This window comes from Petromyzon marinus, chromosome 15 (assembly GCF_048934315.1).
Source record: "Petromyzon marinus isolate PM22_M1 ecotype Great Lakes invasive population chromosome 15, UKy_Petmar_22M1.pri1.0, whole genome shotgun sequence".
In the NCBI taxonomy this organism is placed as follows: Eukaryota; Metazoa; Chordata; class Hyperoartia; order Petromyzontiformes; family Petromyzontidae; genus Petromyzon; species Petromyzon marinus.
In genome coordinates, this window is record NC_133681.1 from 4,746,204 (window position 1) to 4,764,147 (window position 17,944).

General features: G+C 49.6%; 1 protein-coding gene across 2 annotated transcripts in view; it reads left to right on the forward strand.

Moving 5' to 3' along the window:
* Positions 1 to 17,944, forward strand: part of LOC116942603 (potassium voltage-gated channel subfamily KQT member 4-like) — a 133,272-nt gene that overhangs the window by 88,731 nt on the left and 26,597 nt on the right. For both annotated transcript variants that reach the window (XM_076067255.1, XM_032954714.2), the window contains exons 2-4: positions 13,288 to 13,378; positions 14,187 to 14,313; positions 17,747 to 17,922. In XM_076067255.1, the coding sequence (XP_075923370.1) occupies positions 13,288 to 13,378; positions 14,187 to 14,313; positions 17,747 to 17,922 (394 nt within the window). The remainder of the gene's footprint in view (positions 1 to 13,287; positions 13,379 to 14,186; positions 14,314 to 17,746; positions 17,923 to 17,944) is intronic.

Below are 17,944 nucleotides of genomic sequence, written 5' to 3' on the forward strand. Positions count from 1 at the left end.
AATTTCTATCGTACCACCAAAGTAACACAAAAAAATCCTCTTGCACCCATATTTTCAGTTTCGTAGGGAGAATTTGCGTTTTGAATGGCAAGATGTAATTCGGTGTATTTATTTCAAGATGTTACTCTTCACCGCTGGAAATTAAATTTACTCGAGGTGCCCTTTGGTAACTGCGACGCAACTGGCCATTATTCTACTCTGCGCGAGTTTGGCTGTGAACTTTCTCTACCCCATCAAAGCACTAAGACGGATATACTCCTTGAACCGGCACATCCGAACCATTAGGCCCTGACGGTGTTGGTGGTTTTCCACTGGCTATCTGCCGAGCCGCGTCAGAAGCTAAACGTGAAACACTCTGGCCTCACAAGACGTCCAAATCTGGATCGGAGCCAAACAGCAGGGCCAGGGGCTGGAGTAATAATTTTCGTCATAGCGGAGTGTATCAGAGCGATATGCTCCTCTGCTACTCCTGACGCGATTATCTGGGCTCGACCACCTGAATGTGAGATTGTAGTTGTTGCTCTGCCCCTACATCGGCCATACGAAAGAAGAAGAAGATTAATTGTAATTATGGTGCTTCCTGAGCCATACCAGGCCAAGCTGGCTTGGTTGCACAGTGGAAAAAGAGGTAAAAGCGTCCCAATATAGCCCTCGTAGAGGGTGTGAGCAAGAACCTATTAAGTCTGGCACGGCGTGTTAGGGGGTGGTGTGGTCAGTACCAAGGAGGTACACAAAAACAAATATCCCCCACATAGCCTTCGTAGACTCATGGGGCAAGTGCTGTTAGCGAACACCTATGGAGGCTGTCATGGCCAACACCACGCCCAATCCACACGCTTACACATTGCACCGTTTATTAATTTGAGGCTGAGTCGACCTAGGGGAGGCCCAGAACCGGTTCAGATAATCATCATTGGTGCTGGCCTTGTGCGGGAATCGAACTCGGGTCGCCGGGTTCCTAGCGCAGAGCGCTACCGCTCCCCTTGTGTGTTGTGTGGACGGAACAGAACGCACGCACTCACTCACCGAGGAGATGTGCGGACAGTGGACACACACACACGTGGAGGGCCTTTGGGACCAAGAGAGACTTAGCTCATCAAGAACATTATTTTCCCCGAAACAGATTTGTGGAGGTGCGGTATGATGCAATTAAATGAGATAAAAAAATCAGATACGATTTTCTAAATTAACAATTCAACACCGTGGGTGGGAAGCTTTCAAATGATAAATAATTGAAAATGTTGGACGCTCTTCTTTTGGAAGAGTTCAAAGATGTCATTTGTGACCTCACCCAGTGAACGCGCAACGATTGGCCGACGGCGGCACGTGGTTGGAATGGTCGGAACGACGGTGGCCGACGTTCCATGCTTACTGGTTTGCTCCGTCTTGCAACGTCGCAACTGCAAATGGTAACAACAAGAACAATACTTCACACTTATGAGGCACTTTTCACGATTTGTCAAAGCGTCGTGCATTAAAAGGAGAAAGATTATAAACGCAAAGAGAGAGAGAGAGAACCGAGAAGCAAATTAAGGGCTGGAGAGGAACAATTCTGATTCCAAAAAAATATTTTTAAGAAATATAAATAAACTCGCCTTTTGCCCGTCCAAGGACGGGTGTATTGCAGTAAATCTTAAACTTGCAAGCGAAAATCAGACCGCGACGTGATATATTCATTGCATCAATTAGTGTGCAATTTGTAAGGCCGCGGTGACGTAGACTTATTTCATTTTAAGATTATAATTCCTTGTTCACCATGACGTCCTTTTTACATTGATGTCTCAATAGCGTTACGGAGATCACGTGCCGTGAGGGTTCTGCCTTGGTAGTGAGGATTGTAAGTTGACGCCGAGGAGGGGGGAGGAGGCGCCTCGCCCCCACCCATGTGGAGTGACGTCACCCGCTAATTAATATTAATCGTGGGGGGGTGTTCATATGGAAGACGTCACCTCTTCATGATTATTAATGTGGGGGGCTGTTCGATGTGGAGTGACGTCACCTGCTCATGATTATTAATGAGGGGGGGGGGTGCTACATGTGGAGTGACGTCACCCACTCATTATTATTAATGAGGGGGGGTCCATGTGTAGGACGTCACCTGTTCATGATTATTTATGAGGGGGGCTGGCCGACGTGGAGTGACATCCCGCGCGGTACACACAGACATTCTTGGCTCATTATAGTAGTACAAATATTTTGAGTCGCGACTTGTAGATATCAACGTCGCCAGAGAACCTGATCTCCAGCGGTGATGGGGAGATTCACTTCACTAATTCACACACCTTCATGAATCCACTGCTGGATGAAGGCCGTCTTGGTCATAGGGTCATTGGTCATAGGGTGGCCATGGGGGTGATGTGGGTGATGTGTGGGCCAGGAACAATTCAGATATCGCGGGCCACTGATGTTGGTCGTGACTGGGAATCGAACTCAGGTTTCAGGGTCCATAGCGCCGAGCAATAACCGCTGCACCACCGCTCTCCTCAAGCGGTTTTTGTAAGCGTGGCCGCAAAAAAAAAACTCCCTAATAGCTCGGCGAGAAAAACGACAACGAAGACGGCATAAATCTGAGCCATTCCTCAACGTTTATGTCTCAAATAAGGTTTCTGAAATGAATATACACTTTTTTAAAATCCAAGTTTTAATCGTTGCCATTAATATGTAATTTCCACTGGGGCTGTTTTCTTAATTAACGCCCTGGAGCCCAATACAATTTAAACGTTGTTATTCATGCCTTTCTCTCTCTCTCTCTCCTCTCTGTCTTCATGGAAAGTTTTTAGGTGGAATCTTTTTGAAATATGGGCGGCTATTTCATTTTTGGTTTGCAGCTTTTGGAGTGGCCGCTGGAAATGTGAAATCTCTCTCCAACATAACGTAAAATCCACTCCATAACGTAAAATCCACTCCGTTCAAAAGCCGGTTCACAATTTTCCCGAGCCGCAGCTCGTGCCACCTCCGATTCTCGAACAGCCAGATTTAAAATACCTGAGAATAACTCAAAGTGTTTTCCTGCTCAAACGGGGAAATTGATGTGGTGCACATCTCCCGTTTACAGCCCTGAGGGAATTCCACATTCTTATGGCGTGGGCGAGTCTCTCCATAGGACGCAACCGATATTGGCTTCCCCGCAGATCCCGGAGGGATGATGGGCTGAATCAACCCCCAACCTGGACTTGAACTCGCAAGCCTTCTGATTGCCAGCCGCTCGCTCTACCGCTGAGACTAACGAGGTGAAAGTGCATCGCTTGGCGAAGGGCGCTCATTTCGTCTCGGCTTGCGCCGAGTCTCCCGCTTGTGTGGGTTCCCCTATCCATTGCAGCTGCTCGGGTCCACAAGGCAGTCTCGAGCCTCTCAGCCACATCAAGGCGGCACCAAGACAGTGGCTTGTCGTAGGACAACAACAACAACAACAACAACAACAAAACCCAACAGCTGGAAGTGAATAACAGACATTGCGTCTCTCCCAGGGGGGTGGGCAACCCGCGGCTCCGTAGCCGCGTGCGGCTCTCTAAGGAGCTGCTTCGTGACATTTATTTATGAAGGATCACCGCCGTCTCGTATCATTTCAAAAGCATTGTGGCTTTTTAAATGTTCAGTTTTTTTTATCGAATTCGAAAATAAAATGCCTCTGCTTGTTGTTTTGTTTACCGATCACCCGGGGCTTGTACGCCACGTGGCTCAGCGGTACAGCGGGCGGCTCGAAATCGGAACGTTGAGAGAGTTCACTTCGAGGTTAGGGATTCACTCAGCCCATCATATGCCTCTCTCCCTCCTTCCCGGAATCAATAAAACGGCGGTCGTCCTTTCGAGAAACTCGCCCTCTGCCATACGAATGTGGAATTGCCACCACTGGCTCAGAGCTGTAAACAGGAGACTGGCTGTGCCTCGAACGCTCCTTTGAGCAATACATCACTTTGACATCTGTTCTTCAGCTGTACAGGCTGCTTTTCTTTCCCTTTATAAGCCTAACACTTGAGAAGATTAACTAGGTTTCAGAGAGGGCGAAGAAAAGCGCGACCAACGATGCACTTCATAAAAAAACCAAGATGATCTGAAAGGGTTCCTACTGCAAAAAGCATCACATTAGCTTCATTCTGCCGGCAAATTCCCTCGCGCGGTGGCAAACGCCAGACCGACTCAGGTCTTTACTTTGCCCGCGACCGCAACTTGAGTGCGTTTATGATTTCACAGGGAGTCGGCCCCTTTTGCGCTTTCAATCGCGTTCACTGAACGTGCACTGAACCCGTCGAATAAATGCACAGCGCTCTTCCCCGCCCACCTCCCTCTTCCGGGGATGAGACCGAGAGCCGATCGCCTGCTCCACGGAAATCTAGAAAGGGGGGCCTCCACGGAAATCGAGATAGGGGGGGCCTCCCGATGGGGGAGGGCCCCGCGTGCCTCCAGGGATGAGCGACGGATGGAGGTGACCGATGGCCGTCGTGAAGCTCAGCCCGTCTGCGGAGGAGGCATCAGGTTTCTCCTGGACAAGGCCCGCTTCAGTCCTCACTGCACGCGAACGTAGAGGGGTCGAGCGCGAATTGCCCTCGAGCGATGGCCACGTCAAGTGAACTTAACTATTCATTTCACCAGGTATTCGTTCCGCCGCCAGTTCCCCGCTGTCATGCCACGTGGCTGCCAGTACACCAGCACTGCTGGAGGCAGCGAGGGTTGGCGAATAACATTTTTTTATTTCTGCTTGGCAAGGCCCACGAAGCTGTATAGCTCTTTTTTTCAGAAGCGACACGGCCACAGATGATGGCTCAACGAAGTGGCGTATTCATAATAAAAGGGTTTGGGTTACATCGCGTGAGTATAAATGTTTTCGGAACCCTCCACCACCCAACACAGCCAGTATGGGGCCGTCCATAAATTACGTCACGCACCTAGGGGGGGGGGAGGGTCAGACATTTGTGACGATATGTGACGAGGGGGGGAAAGGGTGAGAAATGTGACGTCACATCAAAATGCACAACTTTATATAAATATGTATTAAATAGAATTGTTATAACAACACTAATTTTTCTTTTGATTTAAAGCTTTCGTGACTGCAGTAATTCATATTCTTAGTTTTTTTCGGTAAAGTCACGTTGAAGGGAAACAACAAAATAATAAAATATATAAAACAATAAAAAAATTCTCACGACGTTTCGAACATAACTCAAACGGTCATCTTCAGGTGTGTTGGTTTGCATAAATTTATTTTTAAACGGCGCATTTATTTATTTATAGATGGACTAGTCCTAAATAAACTGCCAAATCGTTGCGCGTGGCGCTAACGTTTTTTATAAATAAATAAATGCGCCGTTTAAAAATAAATTTATGCAAACCAACACACCTGAAGATGACCGTTTGAGTTATGGTCGAAACGTCGTGAGAATTTTTTTATTGTTTTATATATATTTTATTATTTTGTTGTTTCCCTTCAACGTGACTTTACCGAAAAAACTAAGAATACTAATTTTTATATTATTGTATCTTTCGGTAAAGTCACGTAGAAGGGAAACAATAAAATAATAAAAATATAAAACAATAAAATTCTCACGACGTTTCGACTGCAACACAAGCAATCATCATCAGGTGTGAAAACCACAACAATATTTTTTTTTCAAACCAAGAATATGAATCCCTGCAGTCACGAAAGCTTTAAATCAAAACACTAATTTTGGTTCATTTTCATGTTCTTGGTTCTCTCGGTAAAGTCACGTAGAAGGGAAACAATAAAATAATAAAAATATAATATTTTTTATGAATATGAATCCCTGCAGTCACGAAAGCTTTAAAGAAAAATTTACATTTTCATGATTAACTATTTGATTATTTAAATTTACTAAGGTCACCTTTTATTTATTCCATGAAGGAGCATTTTGCTTCTCTATGGGAGAATGGAGAAGCATAAATTTTGTTAATGTTTTAAATGATTGTTATTAAACATTTTTGATTCTAATGATTCTACCAGGGCTTTTCATTCTGTGGAATGAATATGTGATTGTTATAATTGTACTCTCCATTTTGTTTCGTTCTACTACAAAGTTTCAAGTATTTTCTATAGTCTTAATTACTTTTAATATTTTATAATTATAAGAGAATGTCAATATAATATTCTGAACATCTGCAGTTTTAGTTAGACGTTGAATATTTTCAAGTGAATTTTATGCTAAATTTCAGCTATCCAACGCCTCCTTTTTAATCAATGTTTTCTCCTACAACATCAGAGTGCAGCGCCACATTAAATACGCACTATAATGCCACAATAGTTTAAAGCGATTTGAAGCAGGTTTTTTTTTTCAAAATGGAAATATGGTTTTTTTGGGGGGGGGAGGGGGGCAGAGCTTTGTGACGTCATATTAGAAGGGGGTCTGACTTTTGTGACGCCGTATGACGAGGGGGGGAGGGGGGGGGTCAAAAATCGGCCAAAATCGCGTGACGTCATTTATGGACGGCCCCTATGGTTTGTCACGTAAACAAAACGTGCCAATTTATTTACTTCTGCAGTCCACAGGTGTTTTGGGGAGTAAATCCACACCATTTACAATTCGAGTACGACGTTTCAGCATCATCGGGCGATTTGCCAGCCCCCCTCATTAATAATCATGAACAGGTGACGTCCTCCACATGGACCCCCTCTCTCATTAATGATCATGAGCGGGTGACGTCACTCCACATATAGCACCCCTCCCCCTCATTAATAATCATGAGCAGGTGACGTCACTCCACATCGAACGAACACACCCCCCCCACCATTAATTTTAATTAGCGGGTGACGTCACTCCACATGGGGGGCGGGGGGGGGGCGAGACGCCTCCTCCCCCCTCCTCGGCGTCAACTTACAATCCTCACTACCAAGGCAGAACCCTCACGGCACGTGATCTCCGTAACGCTGTTGAGACATCAATGTAAAAAGGACGTCATGATGAACAAGGGATTATAACCTTAAAATGAAATAGGTCTGTGTCACCGCGGCCTTACAAACTGCACACGAATTGATGCAATGAATATCACGTCGCGGTCTGATTTTCACTTGCAAGTTTCAGATTTACTGCAATACACCCGTCCTTTGACGGGCAAAAGACTAGTCACTTAATAATACGCTTCCAGACGGCACTAGGCCTGTAGCTGTCAGAGCGGTTAAAGTTATTTGTATTTCTTTCTCAATAGATTCTCGAATCAGTCTCGGCCAGTAATAATTAAGGCCGATATTCGTGCCTTGGACAGGCGGGGCGTAACAGCACAATGCTAAAATAACAAAAAATGAATTTCTCACAACAAACACAACTGTGGGCAGATGCAGAGCACGCTTGCCAACAAGGACATTCACATTTATATTGATGACGTTGAAGCGTTGCGTAAAAACTCAATTATTGGCTGATGGTTGAGTGTCTTGACGACAGAGCCACAACTCAAATCCCTTTGCTGGTGACCAGGTAGAAGGGACATGCTGTGACATCGCTCTGCCACGGGTAGCTTTGTTATCGCCTCCAGCAACGGGAGCCGCTTTCCCCTTCCTTTAATGCCCTTTCCAGATATCGCCGAACATTTTGAAAATGATATTTCTCTCTTCCCCCCCCCTCCTCCGCACCCCCGTCGTAGTGTGCGATACTCTTCCGCAAAGTGAAAAAATTCACAATTATAAACCTCGCAACTCCGCTTCGTTGCCGTGGGGTGTGTGGGGGATGTCCAGGTCTGGGCATCGTTCCCAATGCAGTTCCAACCCCCCCCCCCCCCCAAACTCGATAAATCTCTCCGAGGCGGCTGTGGTTGCGCTGTGCTCCCCCCCCCCCCCATCTCTCTCGTTGCTGTTTTACGCCGGTCACGGAGGTTATTTATCAAACGGTAGAACATGAAAGGGGATAATTGTTACTATTATTTAACAACAAAAAAAACTGTCAAAACTTGATCGTTAAAACTTGAGAGATATTTTTTTTTGCTCGCGGAAATAATTTTGCTTCGCCGATCGCATCGCCCGCACCGCAAATCGTCTTCACTTCATTCTCCACGTGGCCCACCACGCCGCTCCTGGGCTCGGGGTTCAAAACAAATCGTCCCCCGCGTGAGTCTCTCCCCTTCACCGATGCGTCTCGCGTAATATGAATTGTCAAATTGTTCGGGTCTCTCTCACGACACGTTAAATTGGATCTCTGGCGTCTGCCTTACACTGCCTTCCTTCCTTCATTCCTACCCACCTACTCCTTCCTCCTTCGTGACGGCCGTGAATTATGCGATGGGTCGATTTTTCCATCTTGTCTTGGGCGAGGCTGTCTCGCACCCCCTACTAATTGGCGATGCGTGCCAACAGCGGAAGCGCTGTTTTCAAGGGCCTTCAAATCGCGTAACGGTGGCAGGCAAGGCGGGAACGGGAATGGAAAACAATGGCACGCAACTCACAGGCCCATTTGCCGTCTCCGAATAACGAGCGTGAGAAAAAACAACAACAACCAAATGTTGTGACAAATACCACCCACCGAGGCTTTGTCACGCGCGCACTCAAAACACTTCCGTTCGTTCATTGATCTTCCAGAGAGAGGATGGGGCACGAGTTTCACCTGCGCGTCCGTGTGCGCCTCGAGGCGTCGCCTCTTCTCCTCGAGGTGGACGTGCGAGAGTTTGAGGGCTCTTTGATGAAACTTGATTGGAAGCTTTCGTGACTGCAGGAATTACTCTTTGGTTCTTTCGGTAAAGTCACGTGGAAAGAAAATAAATTAAATAATAGAATACGACGTTTCGATTGTAACACAAGCAATCGTCATCAGGTAAGAATGAATGAGAAAACAAACCTAGTAAACTTAGAAATATTAATGCAATGCAACCCAGAGAGCCGGCTAACACAACAGTCAACACCCCACCTGGTTGATTATGTTCTTTCAAAGATTGCTAAATTTGAGAGAGAGACAAAACACAGACACGGAGACACACAGACAGACACACAAGCAGAGAGAGACACATACAGAGACACACACAGAGAGATAGACACACACACACATAGACACACAGAGAAACAACGCCTGCTGATCGCTGCTGAATCTCCCCGTGCTGTCCTCCGATGGTTCCTGGCACCTGCGCGCTTGGCGACAGTCTTTATAAACGCGGGCACGTGCTTGGAATTGGCTTCAGGTTCCGAAGCGTCTCCGGACAGCGGAGACTTTTCATGGATCCAACTTAATTTGTTTTAAATCTCCGACTTCATACATTGAACATTTGCTCCGTGTACACATTTTGCTCATGGGCAAACTTTGCGGGGGAGGCACGGGGGGAGGCGGGGGGGGGGTAACGCCCCGTCCGAACAAAATACCTTTATTAATTTATTTTCAGTAGTTTACAATTAAGATATTAAAAATAAATAAGTATGTGTCGAAACCCTCCACCACCCGGCACGGCCAATTAGTAAGGGATTTGTCACCTTACCAAAGCGCCAAATAGTTGACTACTTCAGCCCACCGTTGTGTTGGGGAGTTTATCCACAACATTTATAATTTGAGTACTCAAATCCCTTACTAATTGGCTGTGTCGGGTGGTGGAGCGTTTCGACACACTGAAAGTTCCGTGATCTAACCCAAGAACCCTTATTATGAATAATATTGGTCGCGAAAGCCTACTACGTGGTAGACTTAAAATAAATAAGTGAATGCGAGGGACAAAGCGAAGCCATGCTCCCCAACCCCCCCCCCTCCCCAAAAAAACCTCAGTCTATTGTGAGCAGCAGATTAATGTTATTATAGCACCCAGCGAAAGCCGTGCTCTCGGTGATGAGATATTCGTTACGCTTTCAATTTACACACCCCGTCCAAACATGTTTGTCGTTTCGTCATGGCATAACAATACGGAGCAATTATTTAGTTTTACAACAACTATTTTTTTTGGGTGCGCAGTCGATTCGCAACTTTGACTCTCGACGCCGCGGACGAATGTTGTGGCGATTGTACGCCGCGTGCGTGCGTGCGTCCCGTGCGTCTTTGTGACCGCGCATAATTATCCCGCGCGTGTCAAGGACGCGCGCGGGGCTGTTCTGAAAAGCTCGCGGAAATGACTCGTTGAATGAAAGGGAGAGAGAGGAGGAGGAGGGATGAGGAAGGGAGAGGGAGGAGGAGGCGGGAGGAGGAGGTTCCTTCTCGGTGCTAGGCTGGTCCGCACTCGGGGGTCGTCCGGGGGAGATGGTGGTTCGGTGGTGGTCCCAGTAACGTGAAATGGGGGCGCAGTCGCACCGCTTCCATCCGCACTCGGCCGTGACCGCGAGCACAAGCCAGTGCTGGATTCTCCTAGTAGCAAAAGTAGCTACAACATATATAGTAGCTACTACTACATATGTAGTAGTAGCTACGGGCCCCGCACTTGCAAGGACCCCGCGCTAAATGCTTTCAATCTGTCAATTCCGGTTCAGTGATTCTGCACTTGCTCTATTACTGTAGTACTATACCGCATTCAACTTTTATGAACGACTGGGAGTTTAAAGTTAGCGATTTGTCGTATTATCTGGTTGTATAGCCGATGAAAAAATACAATTACTATACTATGCAAGTAATATTTACGTGTGTAAAAAAAAATAGGGCCCCTTTATAACATATGCTAGAGGCCCCGCACTAGCTTAATACAGTACTGGCTCGACCCCGGGGCTTTCACCGCCCGGGGCGGGCTGAGTGGCTGAGTGGTTGAGTGGCTGAGTGGCCGAGTGGCTGAGTGGCCGAGTGGCTGAGTGGCTGAGTGGCCGAGTGGCTGAGTGACTGAGTGGCAGAGAGGCTGAGTGGCCGAGTGGCTGAGTGGCTGAGTGGCCGAGTGGCTGAGTGACTGAGTGGCAGAGTGGCTGAGTGGCAGAGTGGCTGAGTGGCTGAGTAGCCGAGTGGCCGAGTGGCTGCGTGGCCGGAGTAGCCGAGTTGCCGAGTGGCAGAGTGGCAGAGTGGCTGAGTGGTTGAGTGGCCGAGTGGCTGAGTGGTTGAGTGGCCGGAGTGGCCGAGTGGCTGAGTGGCAGAGTGGCTGAGTGGCCGAGTGGCTGAGTGGCCGAGTGGCCGAGTGGTTGAGTGGCCGGAGTGGCTGAGTGACTGAGTGGCAGAGAGGCTGAGTGGTCGAGTGGTTGAGTGGCCGGAGTGGCCGAGTGGCTGAGTGCCCGGAGTGGGCTCGGGGGTTGCTGGAGGAGACGCGGCCGGTGACGGCTGGCTTATTAGTGGGGGGGGGGGGGGGGGGAGGGCCCCATGAGCGAGAGAGAGAGATAAAAAAACACAAATTACGTGAATGCTGAACCTGCTCATTATAAGAGTCTAAATTTGTGCACGTGTATCCAGACTCTGGCTGTTTCGTCTCACCCAGACGTTGTTCACTCCCCCCCCCCCCACACTGCCGGTGATCAAAGCGCTCTCTCTCTACTTTTTGGTTCTTTCGGTAAAGTCACGTGGGTATAAAATGAAATAAATCACGACGTTTCGATTGCAACACAAGCAATCATCTCTCTCTCTCCGCCTCTTCCCATGCATCGTCTCGCTTCCCGAGTTTTTACCACCTTGCCCAATTCAAGAAACGCATCGACTCATGTTATACACGAGGACCTGCGGCGCCCCTCACAACCATTTACGGCCTTCGGCAAGGAAAGTCACAAAAAATAGCACACGAACGACGCATTCAAGCAAGCACCCGATGCTCCGTTTTGAAGTTTTAAAATGAAACACCTTTGAATCGTATTGTTTTGAATTAGATACTTTTATTTCTTAATTAAAATATATCATTTTACGTCTGGAAGACTTCATTGAAAACGACATTTCGTGTGAATGTTCTCTCGTCGTCAAGTAGATGGCCTTGCTGGGGGTTCTGTTCGATGTGGACTTTCACCTGTTCGGGATTGCGGGATCGAGATAAGGCGACATAGAGCTGCTGGCCGTGCGAGAAGACCGCCGTCTGCAGATCGATTCCAACGTAATCGAACGTCTGTCCCTGCGCCTCCGTCGTTCATGCAGGGGGAGAGTAGGTTTGCAGCGCCCCCTGCATGAAAACGACGGAAAGTTCAGCGTTCATCACAGATAAAGTTGTGAGCTGATATAATAGTATTACGACTTTACCCACGCTGCTTGTTGCCGGCCGTCTGGAATTTCTGTTGTTGTTTAGGCCTTTGGACCCCTGTGCTCAGTCAGCAGTAGTGAAAGACAAAGCATATCAATGTACATCCCCCTTGCTACCGCGGGCTTCTTCTGTGCCCCACAAATGTATTCGTTCATCCCTGGGGCCACCACGTGAAGTGACTGTCTCGGTGACGGACCTGACCACTCGTGCGCTTCGGGGGTGGGGTAAGGAAGGGGGGGGGGACGGTGGGGGCAGGATAAACGCTTGCCCTCAATTATGCTCGCTTGCCACCGGTGCCTCTTGATGCTGGGAATTGCGATGACAAGCGCATTGGTTTTCATAGCCCGTGGAGCGACCATATGCCCGTGGTGAGCAGCTTGTGAGTGTGGTGGCGCTCGCGAGCGGTGGCGCAGCGGTCAGGGCGCCGCTGCGCTGTGAACCCGGGGACCCGAGTTCGATTCCCTCTCACCGCCGACGTCGATGGCGAATATCCCAGGGCCTAGTGTAGGTTGATTCAGCCTCAATGGAGTAGCTGCTTCAGTGTGTTAACATCAGCATTGGGGTGACAAAGGCGGTCGGGCGTTATGCTGGCCACCTAGACTGTGCCGGCCTTAGGTGCTCGCAAATAGCACTTACCCCGACGGTCTGTTGAAGGCTATATGGGGAATATTTGCCTTTATCGATTATAGGTTATGTGTTCTGCAACGACTTGGAACATTCAGGCTGTCTTTGATCCATCCTGGATTCATGGATTTTAGCCGAGTGCATTGTATGATGACCATTGACTGATCTAGGGATAGTCGTCCCATCAGCAAGCTTCTCCTGCACACTCGGCCGCCACGGGGCCAAACAGCTGCGCTTTGGCCGGATAAACGGGGCTAAATGGGCTCGGCACAAGCTAGGAGAAGCGTGGTTATGATCATGTGTAGCTGAGTGGACATGCCGACGGCCAAAAATCCAGAAGTGTCAGGATCGGCCTCTGTGGAGGAGGTTTGTAAAAGAGCGTTCATTGGGCGGCTGGAGACAGCCAGCCCCTGGGATCAGATGCAGAGGTGGAAAAACAGAAACACCCATTTGTATACGAAACGCCCAAGAACTCACGTGTGCTCTGAATGTACGCATGCATGTATATATGTTGAACGTCTTTCGCACCATACGTAGCCATCTGTGCTAATCGCACGTCCGTCCGTCGGTCCGTCCAAATATGCAGAAGGATTAAGAGTTCCCTCTCTCGCGTGTTGCGGAGTGCAGGTTCCTGCTCGTCTTCAACTGCCTCGTCCTCTCCGTGTTCTCGACAATCCCCGGCTACCACGAGACGTCCACCCGAGGCCTTCTCATCGTGGTGCGGTGACCTCCGCTATTCGCGCCTCCCCCCCTTTCTCGCTGTCGTGCCACGTAGCTGCCAGTAATCCAGCACTGCCAGAGGCAGCGTCGGTTGGTGAATCACTAACTAGTTTCATATTACTAGGTAAGGCTCACTGAGCTATTTATAGCTCGCTTTCAGAAGCAACCTGGCCACCACAAGAGATAGGTCCGTGGAAATGGATGGCAGACAAATATTCTAAACGCACGATTCAAAATGTGTAGGGAAACGCCGGAGGACCCGGAGAAAAATCCACGCAACCACGGGGAGAGAGAGAGACACGCAAACTCAGAAAATACAGCAGGTGGCATGGTCGGGATCGAACCCATCACCTCCTGTGTACTATGCGAGATATTTAAAATCTCGCCATTGTGACGCCCTATTACACAAATATAACCACGTCTTGCCGGAAGGCAATTCAGCAAAATGTGAACGATTATCATCTTGTCTCTTTATGTATGGGATCGAGTGTTGCATCCTCAAAATAATTGGCCGAAAACACCTAAATCATTATAATATGTAGCGGACCGCCACAAAGCTTAGGTGGTTGTTGGTGCCGGTTCGCCGCGTGGCCGCCTTCCCACTCATCTCAACTGCTCTGCGAGTCGTCCTCTCTCAACGAGAGTTGAGCGAACAACCGCGCACATCGCAAGTCGATCATTACCGGTGCGGTCGTACGTCCACGGTGCGAGGACGGCTACACAGCGTGGGGCGAGGGGGGGGTGCCGCCTCTCCCGTCCGCCTCTGTGCATCCCCCCCTCCTTCTCTCTCGTGCACGCGCGCGCAGGAGGTGGTCATGATGGCCGTGTTCAGCGTGGAATACTTTGTGCGCTTCTGGGCGGCCGGCTGCTGCTGCCGCTTCAGGGGCTGGAAAGGCCGACTCCGCTTCGCCCTGCGCCCCTTCTGCATCATCGGTGAATTTGCTCGGTCCAGCCAACGGCCTCGGTTACACACATACACACGGACAAAGATCCACCCCGCAGAGCCTTAACAGACTGTTGGGGCGAGTGCTGTTAGCGAGCACCTGCGAAGGCCCGGCACGGTACACGAGGGGGTGTGTGAGGCCAGAACTACCCCCGACCGCCTTTGTCTCCCCACTGCCGATGTTTTTTTTACAAGCCGCACCATGTTCTTATTTTGAGGCTTAGTTGACCTAAGGGAGGCCCAGGACCACTTCAGATAATTGTCACTAGGTGTCCTTGGCTGTGAGTATGAATCAAACTCGGATCGCTGGGTCCTTAGTGCAGTACGCTAACCACTGCGCAACCTCTCCCCATACACAGACACGCACGAATTCATCTTAAATCGCTATCATCGTCGTCATCATCATCATCAATCACGAGCATCGTCAGCCACGATCAAATCTACTGCTGCTTGGAGGTAAGAGGAGGAGTCCTCCTGCAGCTTGTCGAGTTCCTCATTGGGCACTGGGATGAGCGACTCACGCGGTGCCGAGGTGCCGGTGCCGTCGCGTCGGGCATCTGGATGGGTGTCGCCAGTGCGGACACCGCAACGAGGATTATCGACGCTCCGATGTTGAGATTGTCACAGTGGCACAGAGACGGACGCCACTGTGGGAGAGCCAGCATGCGAAGATGTTCCCCTGAAATGTAAACACTGGCGGAGGTCCACGCGATTGGCTCAAGACATTGATCACGAATTCCTTTTGTAAGCGAGACAGTTGTTGACAGCTCTGAATCGCGCAGCACGTTTTCCTCATTGTTTCCTCAAACTTTTCCTGATTAAAAGCAGACTAATTAAATTCACACGAACGCTAAGATAACTTATTTTTTTATTTGATGTCCTCCTTTCCCTTGACCTACTTTTCCAAACGGTATGTGCTGCGGTGGCGCATACCAATCGGTATGTGTGGCGGCGCATACCAATCGGTATGTGTGGCGGCGCATACCAATTGGAAGTTATTCGGAGTCGTGCTCGACTCAGGGTTGCCACCGCTGAGGTGCAAACTTTTAACCGGGACGTTTCTTGTACGGTAAGTTTTGTTGAACCTCTTTCGCACCGTCCGTAGACAACCGTGCTAGTCGGAGGTGGGGGGGGGGGGGGAAGACAACGAAATCAAACGCAAAATTATAAATATTGTGGGAAGCAGATATCGCGGTCGTGAATGAGGAGAGAGCTGCGCGTGATGAATGAGCCGTGCTGGGTGACGCATTAATATCATCGTCGTCGTCGTCGTCATCAACAACAACAGAAGAAGCCGGGCTTTTGAAGACAATCCAGATTCCCCGCCATGGCTACCTCAAAGTGAGGATGATCCTGGGAAAGCCAGGACAGTCGGCAACCCCGACTCCACCTCTAGAACCGTTTATATAAATAACTGGGCCATGCGGAGACACCGTAAAAAAGAAACAGCGCCGGTAGGTCCGGAACAGCGCGCAAAGATGTTATGGAACAATCTCGCGCTTATGATGATGTGCCACGGCAAACTTGGTGCGCGCCGTCGTTAGAAGTGTTACTGCTTCCGTTTTTTTTACTTTCTCTCTTCGGGCCACGTCTCGTAACCATATCAATGAGTCGTGCGCCACGTGATCGTGATAGCTGTCGCGGTCTCGGACGCGTGGTGGGTTTTTTTCCGAGTTCTCCAGTTGCCCCCACCCCACCCCCCATCGTGCAGCTAAACTCTCGTGAACGGAATTCCGTGGCGGGTACCCTGATGGAAAGGCCACGGGACTCGGTGAGGCTCTCCTTGGTAAAAATAATTCGGGAGGCAAAACAGCGCCGGTGTTGTGCGCTCACCGCTGCGCCACCACTCCTTTCCCAGGATAAATAACATTCGCGATCATTTTGGTGCCTTGATGGGCATGCAAATATTTGCGCAATTAATGCGCGCACAGGCGTTTTCAGCTGTTAACTTGGCAAAGCGATTTTGTTTTAAAATTCCCCTATACCGCACAATTGCACTTAATTATGCTCATTCGGTTTGCAGTGGAGCTATTTTTACATTTGCTTCATTCACTCATCGGCTTACATATTCACGGGGCATAATTTACACGCATCTCTAATTCAACAAATAGCCGAGCGAAATCAATTCGCTTACCCATCCATCCATCATCAATTTGTCGACCCGTCCGTCCGTGTGAAATCTCTCACAGTGGCCCACTCTTACGAAGGGATGCGATGTCCTCTAGAGGACGGGAACAGACGGCAAAGGTCACCCGTGAAGGACGGCGATGGGTCCGTGCGTTCATACGCATTGCATTGCGTCTGTAGCTTTTCCATATCCACATGCTGATGAAGAGAGTTTTCAATCGGTGCGCGATTCCCGCTTTGACACGTGGACAGAAATCACAGACACTGACAAATGAAAAGAAACAAAGGCTGAAAAGTGCGCACGAGTAGCGTGGGGATAAGCGTGCTCAGAATTTCACCGAGAAAGAAAGGCAGATAGGTAGACTAGGGAACAAATGCAGATCAGAGACGTCATAATCTTGGCTTAAGACTTAGCGGGCTTGGGCAGGACACATAGCTTCATAACACGTAGCTTCTGTGGCCGTTTGGAACGCTCTTCATTCTGATTTTAGGAAGCCACTGGAGCTATGCGCTATTAAATCTGAATTGAAAACTAACTTTTAAAATCTGCTTTTTGTGTTAAGTTTGTTGTCCTTTCCCCCGCACCTCCGCTTAGCACGGTTGGCTACGTACGGTGCAAAAAAAAAGTTCAACGTACATAGCTTCAAGGACTGATGGGCGATGGCTGAGAATGGCAGCCCAGTGTGATCTTGGTTGGCACGATCGCCGCGAACGTGCGGAGCAGTGGCGGTGAATTAACGGGCAGGAATGAGGGATTGCAGCGGCACGGGCAAATGAGGACGATGACGATGATACGTGGCCCCTGACAGCATGTTAAAGCAATGCCAAACGTACGGCCAGCTGTCAGCTCTGCGGGATAATGGAGGGAACGTTTGCTCCAGGTATAGAACAAACAAAAAAAAGGGCATGGGGGATACGGAGCGCCCGTGAATTAGGTTACGGAAAACGTGCGACGTTTACTGACAATGAACGAGGGTAAACACGTAGGGGGTTTGTCCATTTTACTCGCCAACAAGCGCGCGGTCACCAGGGTCACGCGGTCACCAGGGTCACGCGGTCACCAGGGTCACGCGGTCACCACTGTCACCGCGTGACCTTTCGCGAGCGACGAGCAGCCAAGTGGTGAAACGCGTGCGTGCGTCGGGCGACGTCACCTCATTTTATTTTCGTTTACGCGAGCACGGTCGATCTGCAAAGCCACTGACAGTCGCCGGTCGCGAGTTTAACCCTGCGCGTGGGTCTGCGCGTGCTCGCGTCTCTGTGTGTCGTGCGGGGGGCGGGCTCGTTGGACGACAGACAGCATCGTGCTGGTGGCCTCGCTGGCCGTGATCGCGGCCGGCACGCAGGGCAACGTCCTCGCCACGTCGGCGATGCGGGGCCTGCGCTTCCTGCAGATCCTGCGCATGGTGCGCATGGACCGCCGCGGATGGACCTGGCAGCTGCTGCGCTCCGTCGTCTTCGAGCACAGCAAGGTGTGGGGGGGGGGGGGGTGGG